This window comes from Hyperolius riggenbachi, chromosome 2, assembly GCF_040937935.1.
Source record: "Hyperolius riggenbachi isolate aHypRig1 chromosome 2, aHypRig1.pri, whole genome shotgun sequence".
Classification (NCBI taxonomy): Eukaryota; Metazoa; Chordata; class Amphibia; order Anura; family Hyperoliidae; genus Hyperolius; species Hyperolius riggenbachi.
Genome location: NC_090647.1, coordinates 215,682,342 through 215,702,661, shown reverse-complemented (window position 1 = coordinate 215,702,661; position 20,320 = coordinate 215,682,342). Strand labels below are relative to the sequence as shown.

Here is a 20,320-nt window from a genome sequence, read left to right as displayed (position 1 = left end):
GTCTTTGCCCAAGAACTGGCTTACTGAACAGAAAGAGCTGAGATTTGAACCCAGATCTCCTGTGACAGAGGCAGAGCCCTTAACCATTACAATAGCCAGCTACTTCTGTGGCAATTGTAACCTAACCAAACCAACCAACTAATCTGCCTCACAGTGGGTCATTTGAGCCATAGTGAATATACAAACCACACCAATGGCTTTACTATGTGATCCTCTGCATTGGGCAGACACACATAGGTTTGTTCATTCTAATGAGTTATCTTTCACTTTGTCTGCCTTCTTTAGCCTTGATCATCACCTGATAAGTAGAAAGTAGCAGATCCATATCCTTGATAAAACAAAATGTAAAAATATCAGCTAAAATTGATGGCAGAAAGACTTGTGCAATCCATGCCGACGACTTATGCATTCAAACCTAAGAGTTTACTGAGGCAGAGCACCAGTGACTAATACTACAGAGCTCTTGACAGTACTGAAGCAGGTGAAAGCTTATCCCAAAACTTGTAAAAGCAATAATATCTGTAGATACAGAAAAACATGTCAGAGCCGTCATACTTTCACTACCAACTGCAAGCGACAGAGACATAGGAAAGAGTGATTTTCAGTACATTTTGCTCTGGGAGTGTGTGTGATGGTGTGTGTGTGATGGTGTGTGTGTGATGGTGTGTGTGTGATGGTGTGTGTGTGATGGTGTGTGTGTGATGGTGTGTGTGTGTGATGGTGTGTGTGTGTGATGGTGTGTGTGTGTGATGGTGTGATGGTGTGATGCTGTGTGTGTGATGGTGTGATGCTGTGTGTGCGATGGTGTGATGCTGTGTGTGCGATGGTGTGATGCTGTGTGTGCGATGGTGTGATGCTGTGTGTGCGATGGTGTGATGCTGTGTGTGCGATGGTGTGATGCTGTGTGTGCGATGGTGTGATGGTGTGTGTGCGAGTGATGGTGTGTGTGCGATGGTGTGATGGTGTGTGTGCGATGGTGTGATGGTGTGTGTGCGAGTGATGGTGTGTGTGCGAGTGATGGTGTGTGTGCGAGTGATGGTGTGTGTGCGAGTGATGGTGTGTGTGCGAGTGATGGTGTGTGTGCGAGTGATGGTGTGTGTGCGAGTGATGGTGTGTGTGCGAGTGATGGTGTGTGTGCGAGTGATGGTGTGTGTGCGAGTGATGGTGTGTGTGCGAGTGATGGTGTGTGTGCGAGTGATGGTGTGTGTGTGCGAGTGATGGTGTGTGTGTGCGAGTGATGGTGTGTGTGCGAGTGATGGTGTGTGTGCGAGTGATGGTGTGTGTGCGAGTGATGGTGTGTGTGCGAGTGATGGTGTGTGTGCGAGTGATGGTGTGTGTGCGAGTGATGGTGTGTGTGCGAGTGATGGTGTGTGTGCGAGTGATGGTGTGTGTGCGAGTGATGGTGTGTGTGCGAGTGATGGTGTGTGTGCGAGTGATGGTGTGTGTGCGAGTGATGGTGTGTGTGCGAGTGATGGTGTGTGTGCGAGTGATGGTGTGTGTGCGAGTGATGGTGTGTGTGCGAGTGATGGTGTGTGTGCGAGTGATGGTGTGTGTGCGAGTGATGGTGTGTGTGCGAGTGATGGTGTGTGTGCGAGTGATGGTGTGTGTGCGAGTGATGGTGTGTGTGTGAGTGATGGTGTGTGTGAGTGATGGTGTGTGTGAGTGATGGTGTGTGTGAGTGTGTGTGTGTGATGGTGTGTGTTGGTGTGTGTTGATGTGTGTGTGATGGTGTGTGTTGGTGTGTGTGTGATGGTGTTGTGTTTTTACATGCTGTAAATTCATGGAATCAAGCTTTTTACTTCACCATGGACTTGATTCTACTTTTGCCACATTTAGTGCCTTTGTACACATGAAAAATGTACTACTTCTATGAAACTGCCAGATGGACTATTGAATATTGTCTAAATTATGACACCAGTAAGTATTCAGTGCCAAAGTACTATCATAGCATGGGAAATTCTGCACTTCCTAGCTACCAGTCAGCAATTACCTAGCGGTAACCCCGAGTCAGGCTCGGACGGAAATCCGCAGCTCTGAGCAGTAATCCCGAATTGGATCCATCAGAGGTGTGGAATGTGTAGGGCTGCTGCAGATCTATCAAGCGGTATGATTTTTAGGGTCTGAAAGCTTGTGAAAAAAATTGCACCGCCTTTTGAAAAAGAATCTGGAAATAATCATACCGCCAGGGAGGTTAAAGCAGTGAGAAGAACAAAGATATGCATTGCTGGGATGCTTAATATGGTTATTGCACGGAACACAGTCTTCATGACTTGGTGAATATGCTGAGAGTAGTTTACCTGGAACCTAATACATTTTGATGGGAAATCAATTCCATTGTCTGGAACTGTGCTGCACATTTCTAGACAGGCTGGAAAATACTATAAGTAGTAGTGACAGTAAAATAGTGACCTGCAATTTTCAGGAAAGTGGCTTGCCCTACCAGTCATGTACTGAGCAAAAATATTGACACCAAAAAAAAAAAAAAAAATCTGACTCAACAGGGAATTAAATCAATACATAAAAATTATCTGCTAAAGTTAGAAATGCCAGCCCTGTATGTAGGACCATAAACGAGAAATGTCAGATATCTGTATTGATCTATGAACAATAATGGTCAATTGTGTAACTAATAAATAGTACAGAAAGGTTATAACAATCTTGCTTTCAAATGCGCTCTTCTTTCTTATTCCGGTTGAATATAAACACTACACAACTGTCCAACAACCATCACTGAAGTTGAAAGTGGGAATCTGACTTTAAAAACTGAAGAACAAAAAAATGGTAGATTTTTTTGTTCATTATTTTCTATATGTCCCCTAGAGCTCTTCCACAGTATTTGCATATGTATGCATTTTTTTAGTGTATGGTCTTGAATGTTCAACGGAACAATTTCAGACGCGTGTGTTGCATTTCTGTGCATTAAAGTCTGTACCCACCATGCGATTTTCCAAACGATTTTCCGACGACCAGCGATTTTTTGAACAACAAGCGGTCATTTCTGTGATCTAGCGACATGAGGACGGGCGCACGATCACGTGAATGATGTTTAGCGACGCATGGCGATAACGACCATCATAGCAGATGGGATCTTTAAAGGATACATCCAAGGAGGAAAAAAAAGATCACTTACCTGGGGCTTCCTCCAGCCCCTGACAGCCGTCCTGTGCCCTCGCTGCAGCTCCGGTGGCCAGGTCGGCTTCTTCTGCACTCCACCGCTACACCACTGACGTCATCAGCGCTGCACTGCGCAGGCGCAGAACTACTGCACCTGCGCAGTACAGTCCTGATGACGTCAGCGGTGAAGACTGGGAGCCACCGGAGCTGCGGCGAGGGCACAGGACGGCTGCCAGGAGCTGGAGAAAGCCCCAGGTAAGTGGATTTTGATTTTTTTCCCTGGACGTATCCTTTAAGATCAGATAACCCCGTTCAAAGTACCACGATCACATGACATCCCGTTCAGACCCTTCATGTGCCGTCTCGAGCAGCAAGAGCAGTCAAACGCTCGTTGTAAAAGGGGACGTCACTGGACCCCTCGGGTGGTGAGTACTCAGATCTAAGGCTTTTTGTTTTGGGGTTTTTTTTTAAACACACCGCTTGCTGTAGTTTGAGCAAAAGTCTACACATTTTCACAAATACAACTGCGTGGACTGAAAGGCCCCTCTGTGTGCCTACAATATGAGGAGTCACATGACCACACAGTGAGCATGGTAAGGCTGAGTCATACTGAGGCTGGTGTCAGTGATAAGTGGAGCATTATGTTAAAAGCTTGATGTTTAGATATTCTAAGGCCACAGGTGGTGCTTTGCTGCCAGTAGATAAATGGGTTGTATTTTTATCCCTGTGTTTGCATAGCACCAACATATTACTTAGCGTTTTGCAAAGTATATTCGGTAATTCACATGACTTGCTATCCCACAAGAGGCTTACAATGTAATGCGTCTCCCCTATCACACTCTACATGCAGTTGTTTGTAAAGCAAGACGATCAAACAGTGCACTTTAAATTGTGAAAGGAAAACATTAAACTGGAGGACCAACACAAAAAATGGGGAGAACATACAGACTGAATGCAAGTATTTTTGCAGGTACCAGAATGCAGGAATCTAGAGGTGCAAGGTATGAGTGCTAACCCCTTAGCCCCTGTGCTGCCAACACAGGTCATGTTTAATCTCCTGCCAACAACGAAGTGTGAGACGGTGTGGGAATGAGTGGGAGAATGGGACTGCAGACACAGGAGAACATGGGAAATTTACCTGGTCATGTATGCAAGATGCTGGAGATTAGCAACATTCAGCTTTGTTGTTGAGCTCAACAGATTCTTCCTTGGAACAAGTGCAGATATAATGTTGGCCACACACAGTATGACATTATTTGTCATTCTATCATACCAGCAACAAACCGAGTGATTATTTCCCCCTAACTGATTAATGGCCAATGCCGTAAGATTGATCATTTTGAAGATCAGTTTTGCTAATCTAGCTGATGTGTCATACTAGAAGAGTTTACTAACAATGCAGGTGATCTCTGATGTCATTGCATAGATTAAAGAGGAACTTCAGCCTAAACAAACATACTGTCATTAGGTTACATTAGTTATGTTAATTAAAATAGATAGGTAATATAATCTCTTACCCACCCTGTTGTAAAATAACAGGCAAATGTTTGATTTCATGAGGGCAGCCATCTTTTTGGTTGAAAAGAGGTGACAGGGAGCATGAGACAGTTCCAACTGTCCTGTGTGCTGATCACCACTCCCAGTTGCTAGGCAATGTGAACAACAACATAGGAAGTCCCATCATGCTTTGCACAGCACCAGGGAAAAAAAGCCTGGGCAGTTTTCTTTGATGGGTGGAGCTTAGCTAAAAATGTAGCTAAAAATGATGCTTTGGTAAGAAAAACAAAGTTCTGATGCTGTGAAACTGTTAAAGAAACACCAAGCCTTTTCAGTTCTGCTGAGTAGATTTTTAGTCCGGAGATTCACTTTAAAAAGTTCAGTGTAGGGTGTGATTGCTTTAAACATGTTTCATGCAGCAAACATCCTCTCTTTTCTTCTCAGTATGGCTGGAAGCCGTTAAGTGTCATGGTACACTTGTATTAGTAACCCACAGATTATTAATCCGATCACATGCAGAAACAATTGAATTACTTTTAAATGAAAAAAAAAAAAACCACACACACACAGAAACTTGATTGCTTATTAGAGCCCTCAAAAATCATCCCATGTGTGGCCAGGATACATAATGGTAAGAGAAGGGTCCTGAATTGACACAGAACTATTTCTGGGTAGCAGAAGAGGATTTTATGACAGCTACAATGTTGTAGTAACGCCTGTCTCAACATATTGCAAAGGACATGGTAGATACAAAAACAAATGCAGGGCTGTGGAGTCAGTACAAAAACCACTCAACTCCAACTCAGTTTATGACTCCAGGTACCCAAAATTGTGCCGACTCCACAGCCCTTGCAGAGCTATGTAGTGGGTACAAAAATCATCTGACTCAGTTTATGAAACCACCGACTCCAACTCCAGGTACCCCAAATGTGCTGTCTCCACAGCCCTGAACTAGAGTGGATGGCCTCCCCAAAAGTGCTAGGAACCCTATGGTCACCACAACATTCGAACCGATTATAGCTGTTGCAAAGCTCAACACAAACTTCAGTCATACACCTGCAAGTGTATGGCATACAAGGTGGGAACAACTTAATCTGCCATGATAACATGTGAGGTGTTACACTCCCTCTGACACCACCAAGGCCCAACTGCAGGTCCACACACATTAATGAATAGGGGCCAGTCAGGAGGAGAGAGTGATGGAAACACGTCCATAATAAGAGCCTATTGGATTTCAGCTGGCTCACATAGAAGACAATCCAGTTCTATTTCTGGAAGTGAAGATACAATTTACATAATACAGTACAAACAATGTCATACTAACAGTAACTTGGACAAACAAGAATGAACCAGATAATGTCCAGCCCACCATGATCAGTGTGCCTCCGAGTTACTGCATGGACAAACTGCTTGAGCGGTCTGATTCATGGACAGTAAAGCTCTACAAGGGCAGAGTAGAATTTCTACTTCATAGCTCATGACTGTACAAGTACTGTACTGAACAGCCTCTCCTGCCTACTTCAGATAGTTTCCAGTAGCTGCACAGCTCGGTTCACAGGTTCAGCCAGGCCCTGGAGCACAATCTGCAAGCCACTGAATGTGCAGTGCCACTTGCTATTACAGCAAAAGCACAGCATATCAGCAACAAGAAAATGAAGTAGAGTCATAGAAGAGATTATGTTCAGCATTATAGTCAGATATCAGTTTATGACCAAGTACAAACACAAGAACACATTTTCATGTACTTAATCTGAGATATGAAAAACAGAAAGGACTGCCAAAAAGCCAGAACGTAAATACTTGCAGATCAAACTACACAGAATCTGATTTACTAAATCTTCAGGGATGGAAATGCTCTTACAAGACTCAGCTGAAGGTTTACCCCAAGGTTACATTTAGTTTTAATTGCTCATTTAAATGAATCTGGTGACATGGATCAGTTGTATAGCACAAAGTGTACGCAATGAATCTCCATAGTTTTGCTTCATAGGGCTGTTTCCCACTATTAATTACGATTTTATCCAACACTAATACGCACATTTTCCTTGCAATTTTCATGCAATCCAAATGGGTTTACATTTTTAGTATGCTCTGCTAAAATCCTCAGGTTTTCTGCAGCAAATGTATTTATCTGAGCAGGGAGTATTCACATTCACATCATCAAGCCTCAGATTTCTCTGACAGTTGTCACTTCCGCTCCGCACCTGTGTTCCAGGTGTTCTCTTAGTAATGTGTGCCAAAATATTTGCAATGCACATAGTCGTCATACAGAATTGTGTTTCCCCATCACAAATGCGAGTTAACCTGTGAGGCTCTGTACACAGTCTTCAGAGAATATTGCCATCGCTGCAAATATCAGATATTTATTGACTTCTAGGCGGATGCTGGAAGGACTCTGGACATGATTTACTAAGGTCCTCTGGACAATAGTGGAGAATATAACCAGTACCTTTCCTTTCTATATAGAATAGCGTCAGCTTTCTCAAAATGGATACTTGGGTTTAGACAATAAAATCCCTTTTACTTTAAGTCCCTCAGTACTGGACCCATGGAACTCAGCAAAATGAGTGGAAATAGGGGTTTTGTCCCTTTTTTCTTCCTTGATTGAATCATGAATATTTCTGACATGTTCTTGTATACAGGTTTTTAGCTCTCTCTTTTGTTTTGCCAATATAATATAAGCCACAAGGGCATGTCAATTGGTATACTATGCGAGTAGTATCACAAGTAATCACACTATTAATTCAAAATTGTTTTTTGTTGCTAGAATCAAAAAACATGTGAGTTTCATCAACAAAGGGACATATGGAACATTTTCCACATTTTAAGTGGCTGTTTGACCACTATTGCCACTTGCACACGGGACAATTTAGGAGCTTGGAGTTCTAGGTGGGCTATCATCACCTTTTGGTTATTTAATACACACAACCTTGCCCACTTGTCCTTTGTGCAATATTGGTAAAGTTATCTTCATCATGTACCGTAATATTTATTGGATTTGGATTGTGTGTGGTCATCTTGGGAGTCTGCAGCTGGGACAATTCCGGGCCACTGTGCCCTTTGGGATAGCCTGTGTGCATATAATGGTATGTAACATTTACTGTTTATTAATCGATTCAATTTTGCCCTGCAAACTCTCTCCTGTTCAAAATTTAAAACTTAAAGGAAGAATTACATTTTCACTTTAATAAATAGCAGGTGGTTGAACAGCATATACTGGTAGTGTGTGGTTTTTCTTGGTTTACGTGGTTGACCAGTGCTTGTGCCCACCTGGTTTGCATGGGGTTGTATGCATTATAGGGTAATGTTGTTTTTTTTATCACTGAATAGAGGCAGCCACTCGCTTCCTGTGAGTGGCTCCATTACCTCTGTGGATGGAACTTGCATCACGTATCCAGCAAAGCTTTCTGCTCACACTTGAGCCAATCATGAAGCCTCATGCTAACATCATCGCTACTAAGAGAAGAAATACCTGGGAGTGCGTACAATCCCATGGGAGGATTAGGATGATACTTTTATCAGCGATTGCAAAGTGGAAGTGTTAACACTGCATGCTCTTTTGTTTACATCCACATTATTCCTCACTTTCCCCAGACTGCTTATGTGCACAGTACTGTATATCCAGCAGCAGTGCCATTCTTCTGGTCTTACCATAGGCCAGTGTTTCTCAAACCTGATCTTGCGACTCCCCAACGGTGCATGTTTTGCAGGCAACCTCGCCTATGCACAGGTGGGGCAATTAATGCATAGGTTAGGTTGACTGCAAAGCATTGACCATTGGGAAGTCATGAGGGCAGGTTTGTGAAACAATGCCATAGGCAACCAGCCTGAAGAGAGCAGCCAACTATGGGTGACACTGACATGTGACACATGCACCACCCACTTTTTACTATATTCAAGGTCAGCGTCACATAGGGGGCCAAAAAACATTACTATAACAGATGATTTATTCTATCTGGGGTTACTATTCTAGGAGTTGCTCCCATAGACTTATAATGGAGAATGGCCTGGAGAGGTAGTTTACTATGCCTGGATATTTACTATACCAGAGTTTATTACAACATAATTATACTGTACTGGTCAAATGAAGTTAATCTCTCACCAGCATCGGGAGGGAGAGGAGAAGGTCTAGTGATCAGTGCTCTCAAGGAAAGACTAACTGCTGCCTCCTAAGGCCAGAAAACCACTGGGAGCGCTTTGTAAGCGTGAGTGATTTGAAAAAGCTCTTTGTAATGCAATGCTATGGGGGATTTTTATAAAATCACACCACTCAAGTGGGATCACACCCATAGCATTACATTAGCTAGATCTTTTCAAATCACAAAGCGCTCAGAAAAGCTCTCCTAGTGGGGTTCTAGCCTAAAAGGTGATCAATAACAATACCGTTTTTTTAGAACAATCCTATCGATCTGATTGGTAAGTGGAAATTCGGCTGTTAATGAGCTGACCAATGAATTACCACAGCGATCAGAAACGATCGATTGGCTGCGGGATTGTATTGTTAATTGCCAGTTGCACCCAGACTCATGTGGGTGATGATTGGATAGGGCGAGGAGTCTGGAAAGCTGCCAGTCCAGTAATATGGCACCGTTGTCGCAACAGAAAGCGGAGCAACAGAAGCCAGCCAGATGCACATTTAGAATGCATTTATCACGAAAAGTACAATAATACAATGCACAAAACCTGGTACATTGCTAATAAATACAAATTTAAAATCATATGCATTCATAAATGGCAAGCACAGTTGCCATCGACTTTGTAAGCAGAAGTGAAAGCGAGCCACAGTGAGGGACCGGAGGACCGGCGTGGGACAGGATGGCTGCAGGGGGCCGGTAGAAGCCCCAGGTAAGTGAAACTATTTTACATTGAAGATCTATTTAAAGTAGAAGAAAAAATCTAATTAGTTCTTAAAGAGAATCTGTATTGTTAAAATCGCACAAAAGTAAACATACCAGTGCGTTAGGGGACATCTCCTATTACCCTCTGTCACAATTTCGCCGCTCCTCGCTGCATTAAAAGTGGTTAAAAACAGTTTTTAAAAGTTTGTTTATAAACAAACAAAATGGCCACCAAAACAGGAAGTAGGTTGATGTACAGTATGTCCACACATAGAAAATACATCCATACACAAGCAGGCTGTATACAGCATTCCTTTTGAATCTCAAGAGATCATTTGTGTGTTTCTTTCCCCCTGTTCTCATGCACTGAAGTTTCAGGCTGCTCGTTTCTTCCTGCAAACAGCTTTGCCCTTGTCTGTAATTCTTCAGTATGTGAAAGCCCAGCCAGCTCAGAGGACGATTTATCCAGCTTGTAAAAGATAAGAGAGCAGAGAGAAGCTGCTCTAATCCTAACACACAGGCAGTGAGCATACAGGGACCTGGAAGGGGGAGTTCATAGCAGAACCACAACACTGAAGAACTTGGCAGCCTTCCAGACACAGGCTGACAAGTCTGACAAGAGAGAGATAAGTTGATTTATTACAGAGATGGTGATAGTAGAACGTGCTGCAGTTAGCCAGAACACATTAGAATAGCTTTTGGAACTTGTAGGATGATAAAAAACAGGATGCAATTTTTGTTACGGAGTCTCTTTAATGCTGTGAAATCATGACGTAAAGTATGCAAAAAACAGATTAAGGCCCAGTGCACACCAAAAACCTCCGCAAAACGCTAGAGGTTTTTTGAGGCAGATTTCAGTGCGATTCTAGGCATGTTTTCTAAACATGCCTAGCGTTTTTTGGAGCGTTTTTGTGTAACAGATTACAAATATTGTTACAGTGAAGCTGTTACTGAACAGCTTCTGCAACAAAAACGCCTAGAAAACCGCTCTGATCTAGCGTTTTCCAGAGCGGTTTTCCACTTTCCTATACTATAACATTGAGGCAGAAACGCCTCAGAAATCCCCAAAAAAAAAAATGCTTCAGCCCGGGAGTTTGCGTTTGTGGAAAAAATGAGCCGCTGTGCCCCATCCCATTCACTTTCATTAGCCAAGCGGTTTTCCCCCTGCAAGCGTTTTAGAAAAAGCTTCAGAACTGCTCTGATGTGCACTAGCCCAAAAACAGGTATTTAAAGAGAGGTGGGGGGGGGAAGGCTGCGCATCCCTAAACACATGTTGCAATTGAATGGTTAATCGCACAGGCATACACCGCCTCTGCCAGACTTAAAAATGCATGCCCTGCATCCAAGACAAGTGCTAACATTGGCCATTTCAGATGCAGCCTTAGTGGTATGCGCTGGCGTTCTCCTTGCTGCTCTACCAAATGTAAGTTACACATTTTTTTTTGCGTAGCTGCTCCCGAAGTTTTAAATTTAGGTTAGGTCACTTGCCCGGAGGTCTGCCTCACCGTGGTGCAAGTGTCTAGTATAATATACTTTGCATGCAAACCATATTGGAAGCTAAAGTACCTCCTAGTTTAATAAATGTTAGCACTTGTCTTGGATGCAGGGCATGCATTTTTCAGTCTGGCAGAGGCGGTGTATGCCTGTGCGATTAACCATTCAATTGCAACATGTGTTTAGGGATGCGCAGCCTTTCCCCCCCACCTTTCCTTAACTTTGCAACTATGTAACTGTCAGGTTAGCTGCTCCCAGCCCCTCCTCCTGAGTTTCCTGTCTGCATGATAATTAGTAGCAGATTTGCATACGATTTGCATCCGAATTGAATGCAAAGTGTGCAGAAAGTCGAAATAGGTGCTACACACTGAGCTGGTGGTCATTTCAGATGCAGCCTTAGTGGTATGCCGTGGCGTTCTCCTTGCTGCTCTACCAAATGTAAGTTACACATTCTTTTTGCATAGCTGCTCCCGAGGTTTTAAATTTAGGTTAGGTCACTTGCCCGGAGGTCTGCCTCACCGTGGTGCAAGTGTCTAGTATAATATACTTTGCATGCAAACCATATTGGAAGCTAAAGTACCTCCTAGTTTAATAAATGTTAGCACTTGTCTTGGATGCAGGGCATGCATTTTTCAGTCTGGCAGAGGCGGTGCATGCCTGTACGATTAACCATTAAATTGCAACATGTGCTTAGGGATGCGCAGCCTTTCCCCCCCACCTTTCCAACTATGTAACTGTCAGGTTAGCTGCTCCCAGACCCTCCTCCTGAGTTTCCTGTTTGCATGATAAGTAGTAGCAGATTTGCATATGATTTGCATCTGAATTGAATGCAAAGTGTGCAGAAAGTCTATATAGGTGCTACACAGTGAGCTGGTGGTCATTTCAGATGCAGCCTTAGTGGTATGCGCTGGTGCTCTCCTTGCTGAGGTATTTAAAGAGGTGTAATAAATCAGCTGCTTTGTGACTTGCTTGGCTGCTTTCTTTATCTGACTTTACTACTATTCAAAATATAACAGGTTGACCACTCCCAATGGTCAGTTTTACTAGTGACACCCAGATATATCATATATTTACATAGAAACACAGCTGCCTTTGGCCAGTCACTAATCTTCTCTGGAATGATTTCTAAGCTTGTATACTGTACACTAATTCAGTGCGTTTAGAAACCGTGTGCTACAACATGCTGTGCTGAGATTTCTAGAGTTCATCATGAGAATATACGCAAGCTTAGGAGAGGATTCCAGCAATACACCAGCTGGGGAGGAGACGGTTCAGGTGATCCGCCTGTACATAGATCAGTGGCCTCTATATCCCCATTACCACAACCAATCAAGCTGAAAGTCTTATGACGCAGTCTTGTAACTTCAGCCTACTTGGCTGTGGTGAGCTTGTTAGAAGATTTCCTATTACAGTTAGTGTGGATACTTGTCTCTGTACGATGTGCATTACTAACTAGGAAATTACAATCCTAGCCAAAATACTTTCTTTAGTACTGCAGGTAACGAGATGTATAACAGTTGTCTGGTTATAATTGTCACGTGTTCCCATGACTGACTGTCACTAACCTTGTCTCGTTGAAGAAACAGAAACTTAGAGAGTCTCACAGGGACTCCGACGGGCATAAAACATTTTCTAGTGGAAATCTGAAGGGTAAGCTACATACACACTCGCAATTATTATTGCCCATTGGGGATCGGGAAACAATCCCTCAAGCGACAAAATCTGCAACCGATGCTGTACAGACACATAGCTAGCTTTCAGTTGCTATGAAGGGGGGAGGAAGGACGATGATCAGCAAACCATGGTCAGGGGGAGCAAAACCAATATTGCGATCTGGCATGTACAGGCGCTTTTAAGGGTCCACCATGTTGGATCCTTAAGCAACGTTAGCTATATGCTGTACACATATGTTGGAATGGCAAAAGATCATCAGCCAAAGCGGTTATCGGACAACTTTTATCGCATGTACCTTTAGAATCAGTTTTCTTGCCACTTGTGTTGTATCTTCTGTATTTCCTGTCATGCTGCGTGCATCAGGGTGAATGACAGTGGCAATGGATTTCTACATGGACTGTAATAAACTGACAGAGGTTTTCCTGAGGGCCAAAAACCTGTTACCAGGCCGTATTTATGAGGCTCTTCCTCCCTCATGCACACATATGGAGATGGATCATCAGAAGCATTGCAAGGGAAATTGGGGAAGACACAGGGTGACCAGTCAGAATCCTTGTTCCGGGAATTGGCTTCACTTTAAATTTCAGCTTTCTGTGCCCTTGTGTTGATACATTCGCTCTACACTATTTTCAGAACATGCAGTAAAATTCTACTATTTGGCCACTTCCTGCGCTCGCCGTTTGATCCCTTAGTTGTTACCATGACAACAGCACCCCTTAAGTGGACCTGAAATAAACCCGAGGAATATAAAAAGGAGGACATGATGATAAAAAGTACAATTTCAGAGATTTCCTAGAGTGAAAACTGCATGGAAGAACTAATTCTTGTTTAAAAAGTGTACCCAGAAGAACCATATGCAGACTGCTACTGCTGCTAGGAGTGACATGAGTAAGCAATGTCTGCTGCTAGCTACGGATTTCATCATGCAGCATAGGTCACAATGACTAGTCACTGCAACAGTCACCCATGTCACATGGCTCACTCAGTGACAGGAGGCAGTCCCTCGACTTTTTACAACTGAATTGGTCCATTAATATGATGGATGTTTTAACAGACCAACAAGTAATTTTAGCCCATATTAACTCATTTTCAATTTACCTTCTCTGAGACTACTGAGAATTTGCAGGAGAGCTCTATGAAGTGTCATTGGGTAGGAAACTAATATATTTATAATACCAATAACTTATACATTTAATTTACCAGTACCGGTATCTATTTTTTGTCTGTTGGCTGATTAACAGAATGACTCTGGACATACCGGGAGTAATAGATGACTTGCATTACAGCTGCAAGGACAAAAGGGACAATTGGAAATACAAAAGGATGCCTAAGAAAAATAGCTCATCGTTGTTAACATTACAAAAGAATGAATTCAATGTATATCACTCTAGGATTAAACTCGTGATTTTTTTTGGCAGAAATACGTTTTTTCAGCAATCATTTTCCAAAGCATAAAATAAGCAGAAAAACAGGATGCTACCAGCGAGGGATCCTTAACTTTTACACACCGAGCAATACTTGTAACCATTAAGACCTCTCTACTAGGCATTTTTTCAAGTCCCTAGCTTTTTGGCAGTTTTTTTTCTCTAAGGTCATTATCTTGTGCATACTTTTATGTGAGAGTGACTGTGTACCAGAGCATAGCTGTCCAATTGCAAGGCTTAAAGAGACTCCGTAACAAAAATTGCATCCTGTTTTTTATCATCCTACAAGTTCCAAAAGCTATTCTAATGTGTTCTGGCTTACTGCAGCACTTTGTACTATCACAGTCTCTGTAATAAATCAATGTATCTTTCCCTTGTCAGACTTGTCAGCCTGTGTCTGGAAGGCTGCCAAGTTCTTCAGTGTTGTGGTTCTGCTATGAACTCCCCCCTCAGGGGGGAAAGAAACACACAAATGATCTCTTGAGATTCAAAAGGAAGGCTGTATACAGCCTGCTTGTGTATGGATGTATTTTCTATGTGTGGACATACTGTACATCAACCTACTTCCTGTTTTGGTGGCCATTTTGTTTGTTTATAAACAGACTTTTTAAAACTGTTTTTAACCACTTTTAATGCGGCGAGGAGCGGCGAAATTGTGACAGAGGGGAATAGGAGATGTCCCCTAACGCACTGGTATGTTTACTTTTGTGCGATTTTAACAATACAGATTCTCTTTAAATGTGTCATATCTGGCAACACACTGTTTTCAATTGATTTTATTAAGTTGTGTGTATATGAAAATAAAATTTTCAGGGTGCGCTGATATCAAAGAACGTACCGTATCCGGTGTTGCAGTTTGTTGTAAGAGCACAATCCTAGCCTATTTATTGACTGCATTGTCCCTCTTTCTTGGCATTATTTGAATTAAGGAGAGAATAAATGTGGTCATGTGTCCAAGTCAGCAATTGATCAATATAGGTATATTGCTGCTTTAATACAAATGAAATATGTAACAATATATTAGAGACCTTCCAAAATACAAAAAGCTGTTATTCTTACCTGTCTGGACATTCCAGTTCAATGAACAATTGGCCTAAGGCCACATTCACAGGGGTCCAAGTTTAATGGCCGCTTTATAACACAGCTTACCACACTGCAACGCATCACAGATGCGGTGGGTGCATTGCAGTATAACAGGTTGTGGTATGGTAAAACTTTATGCAGTGCGTTTCCACTAAACAATCGCATTAACAGTGAGTTTGAAGCATACTTTTCATTGACTGTATGCTTCATGTACCCAACGCAATGTGAGGATAATGTGCAGCACCGCTGTCCCGATCCATTACATTGCGCTCCTGCTATCAAAGGGAATGCAACGCAATGATCACTGTGAACGTAGCCTCAGGCTTTCACACGCTAAGCTGATAACGGTGAATTCACCACCTGTAAGCTGCTCCCAAGCACTGGCCAGGCATGAGCTAATGGGTGGTGAAGCGGGAACCCCCAAAATTGTGACATGCCATTTTTTTTATGTTGCAAATGCTCTTGAATGGCTGGCAAGATGGGATGCTGAATGGCCTGACAAGTATGCAGTACAGCTGTCTCAAAGAGGCCTAAAGCCAGTCACACACTAATTCCTATTCCCACTGAGCTGAAAAACACTGCATTTAAAAGAACACAGTTTAACTCAAGGACGGATGGTAAATGCATCCTATGTTATCAATAGGATGCATTTACACTGTCAAATGGACCACAAATGCATGGAGCGAGCACCGGACCACAAATGCAAAATGCAGACCTGCTGTATCTTTCCACAACCACACTGCAAACACGAATCGGACGCAATGCAAGCCTATGGGAGCAGACATGTCCATTCCCACTAGGCAAGGACAGGTCCATTCCCACTAGGCTTCCTGCTACAAGCAAAATGTTCACCTGTCCAGGAGAAATTTGATGCTGCCGTCCTTGCTCATCGCATCCCCGCTCATCCCAGAGACCAGGAAGCATAGAGCTTCTTATTGGTTTGCAAAAGAGACAATGGGAATCCCCTTGCAACAGAGAAAAAGCATTCTTGGTTCACACTGACCAATGAGAATCCTCCTTGTTGCTAGGTAGGATTCTCTATTTATTTTACACAAACCAACAGAAACCTCACAATTCCTGGTCTTCGGGCGAGCAGTGTACAAACAGCGACGAGCAGATATGGCTGCTGATGATGAGTAAAGTGGCAGAAGTACCAGTGGGCAGGTGAGCAGACAGGTAGTGACAAAAAAGCAGCAGCCAGTGTGAATGATGCCAGGGCATCTGCTCAGGTTCTGAGCACATGTGCTTACTGCACCGTTTACGCATACGCTGCCTTTGCAGTGTAGTATGAACCAGCCTAAAACAACCCCTGGTCTACATTTCCAACAGCAGTATTGACTGCACCACTGCTAATGCTGAGCATGCATTGCTCAATAGCCTGAGGCATACTGTGGATTACCGGGCTATAGGCGCCTTCCAGCTTCAGTGAAGCATACTTTTTATGTACTGTATGCTTCACACTGCATGCTACAACATTTCCCTCCAACGCAAAACGCAATTCTGTGTTTTCAAGATGTAAAAAGCCCCAGTGCAGAAGTAGCCTGTGTAAATTTAACTGTTGCCTTTAAAGGATCACTATAGCGAAAAAGTGAGCATTTAAAATCTCACAACCAACAGGTTTTGGACTAGTCAATCAACTCATGGGGGACTCTCTGGGTTTCAAAAGCATTTACTAAACAGCAGTTAAGTCTAACTGCCAAAATAGTAACATGCCAGCCACCTAGCACACTATTTTGTCAGTTGCACTGACCAACTGCTGTTTAAGGAAATGTTTTTGAAAACAATTAAAACCCTTAGAATCCCCCATGAGGAGATGACCTAGTCAAAAACCTGTTGGTTCTGTCAGATTTTCACTGCTTACTGGTCCTTTAACTGATCGTCAGTTCAGCATTCTGATGCCTTCAGCCCCTTCACATTTCTTTTTACTGGTCAATGGAAATTTGCATACAGGTTGAATTTTACACTCATCCTGAGTCAGAACTAATCTATGTAATCTTCATATTAATGCTTTGTTCACTTAGGGCTGGTGCACACCGAGCGGCTTTTTGGGCGTTTTCAGATCCGCTTGCGGCTGCGGATCTGCTTGGTCAATGTATCTCAATGGGGTGGTGCACACCAGAGCGGGGGGCGTTTTGCAGAAACGAAAAATGCCTGGGTGAGGCATTTTTTGGATTGCGGGTGCGTTTCTGCCTCAATGTTAAGTATAGGAAAAACGCAAACCGCTCTGAAAAACGGCACTTCAGAGCGGTTTTGCAGGCGTTTTTGTTACAGAAGCTGTTCAGTAACAGCTTTACTGTAACAATATATGAAATCTACTATACTGAAAACCGCAGCAGCAATCCGCAAAACGCTAGCAAAACGCCTCATAAAAATAAAAAAAAAGCGTTTAAAAATCTGCTAGCATTTTGCGGATCTGCTAGCGGGTTTTGGTGTGCACCAGCCCTTAGTGTTTCATTTCTTTTAGATCAGCTTGCCGGTTTTCAGTCAAGACAGGCCTTGGTCAGAGCAGATGTTAGCATCCAGTATGCAGAGCTCACATTGCAGTATTCTACCCGCACTCCCAAAGTGCTGTTCAAGGCAAACTGCTCTTGTGGAAAAACTGCCACTGAAATACGACACTACAATAAATATTTAAAGGCCCAGTAGTCAAATAGCAATATATATGACTTTAACAAAAGCTCATGCTCTACCAAGCTGCTGACTATTGTACCAGTCAGACACACAACTGCCATCACTCTGAACTTCTACAGCAGCAATGAAAACTACATATTGGTCGTATCCAGTCACAAAGACCCGTAGGATAAAGATATTTGTAATTTAACACTGAAATAAACAAAAACAGAATAGGAAACCATCAGTGTAGCAGTAATAGGGAAATGCCAGTTTGGATCAGCAAAAATGAATGCAGTTTGGAGTAGTTAACAGAACTGAATGAATGACGTGAAAGATTTGCCAATAGAGCCATCTGCTCCTACGGATAAGACAAAGTGACAATACCAAATGCTAATTTGCTTCAGCCAAACTCCTACATCGCAGTTATTGCATTCAACAGGCAATTAAGCTGTAATGATTTAGATACTATAAACCAAAATAACAAAACAATACAGGGAATTACAAGATATATCTGTACAATTTCTTTTTGGGCAAATGGACAATAATATATTTTGCATCACACAGAACAGGAACATCCAGCAGTTTGGAGAGAGTCCTCCAAACAAGGTTGTCTTGTAACTACCTCAAAACAACATCCCCAAGTCATGATATCTTGGCCCTGCTTATCGCATTCCTATGAGCTATAGAGATGCTCAGCATCCTCCTGGTTCAAGGTCCCAGCACCACTCCCCCTGTGACACCAGCACAGCATCCCACCTCTGCAAAGTACCATAAGGAGGCCCTACTGACTGCTTCTGTCCAAAACGAATAGAACTTGCGTTTGCCAAGAACAATGACTGGATCCAATCTTGTTCAACACTGCCCAAACTGCTTATTTATAGAATCCAGCTTTCAGTGTGCCACGCTACCCATCCTATAGACAGGGTCACCATTCAAGAGCTATGATGATACATCTCCTAACACAGGAAGACTGCGACCCCCTCTCTCTCCCTCCCTCCCTCTCTAGGTGTCATTGTGTCTCACCATAAATCATTGCCAGGCCGGTCTCATGCAGGAAGCGAGCCCGGCGGTGTTTGAAGAGCCATATGGTGAGAATGGTTAAGGTCAGCAGCAGGATAAATGTCAGCAGGCTCACGCTATCCTGCCTGTGGCTCTCCTCTGCCTCCTTCTCCGTGGCGATCTCCTCCATCGCGCTATCCTCAGCGGAAATCCAGGGGATCCATGGGATGAGCAGGTAGAGAAGCCTTTGCATGGTTCAGCAGAGCTGCTTGCCTGGACTCCTGATAGATATTCTCGCAGCGTCTCCTCGTATAACTCCGTGTCAGCTTTGCAGCTTCAAGCCCACGCCGGCTGCTGTCTATTGCTCAGCAGCAGCAGGAGACACACTGATCACGCTCCTTCCTCCTCCTCCTCCTACTGCCGGGGAGAATTAGTGGAACCTCCAATGCGCAGAATCCCCTCTGCAAAGCCATTGCGATTATGGAGCTGCGCTTCCTTGTGTACAACGGGCAGCACTGCACAGCAGGAGACTAGCTGTATCTGCCCCCTTACACGCCCATAACAGGGGGCATGACACTTGCTTTATTAATATTAATCCCCTTGCAAAGCAGTTACTTTCTTGAAAAAATAAGAAAAATATGAATTATGAATGTATTTTTTACAAATACATACATGCATACAAATTACACTACCAAAATTTTATATGGTCAGTAGTTTGAGTGACAAGTTGTGTCTTTGGCAGTAAACACATTTGCAGGGGCGTTTTTCCCTGCAATTCTTGGGTTTCCGTCACAGTGCATTCGCTTTTGCAATTGAGATTTCCGCAAACGTTTTGTGGTTTGCTCTGTGATGTTTCATTTGCGGAAGGATACATTGCAATTGCGAACGTGCGTGTCGTGCGGTAATGATGTGCGTTTCCCAACCAAAGCTGTTGACTTCAATAGCCTGTGCAGCTGTGCACGTTTTACAGTCCATGGCATAATGTGCCCAATCACTAATCCAGCATGCAGAGGCGTATCTAGAGGGGTGCAGGCATGGAACATGCCATGGGCGCTGCAGCACCTTGAGCGCTATGGCTGTCCCCTCCTCCCTCTGCACCCTCCTCTCGTGCTCCACTACCATACTGAGGGATGCCGCTTGTTACTTATAGTTGGGGTTTTAGTTGAGTTAGCAATCTACAGTGGTGTGAAAAACTATTTGCCCCCTTCCTGATTTCTTATTCTTTGGCATGTTTGTCACACTTAAATATTTCTGCTCGTCAAAAACCGTTAACTATTAGTCAAAGAAAACATAATTGAACACAAAATGCAGTTTTAAATGATGGTTTTTATTATTTAGTGAGAAAAAAAACTCCAAATCTACATGGCCCTGTGTGAAAAAGTGATTGCTCCCCTTGTTAAAAAATAACTTAACTGTGGTTTATCACACCTGAGTTCAATTTCTGTGGTCACCCCCAGGCCTGATTACTGCCACGCCTGTTTCAATCAAGAAATCACTTAAATAGGAGCTATCTGACACAGAGAAGTAGACCAAAAGCACCTCAAAAGCTAGACATCATGCCAAGATCCAAAGAAATTCAGGAAC

At 43.1% G+C, this 20,320-nt stretch overlaps 1 protein-coding gene across 2 annotated transcripts in view; it reads right to left on the bottom strand.

Annotated features, from left to right (window-relative positions):
* The window catches only part of SLC9A7 (solute carrier family 9 member A7), a 133,859-nt gene extending 114,711 nt beyond the window's left edge, over positions 1–19,148 (bottom strand). For both annotated transcript variants that reach the window (XM_068268122.1, XM_068268123.1), the window contains exon 1: positions 18,761–19,148. In XM_068268122.1, the coding sequence (XP_068124223.1) occupies positions 18,761–18,989 (229 nt within the window). In that variant the 5' untranslated portion in view covers positions 18,990–19,148. The remainder of the gene's footprint in view (positions 1–18,760) is intronic.
* Between the last annotated feature and the right edge of the window lie 1,172 nt (positions 19,149–20,320).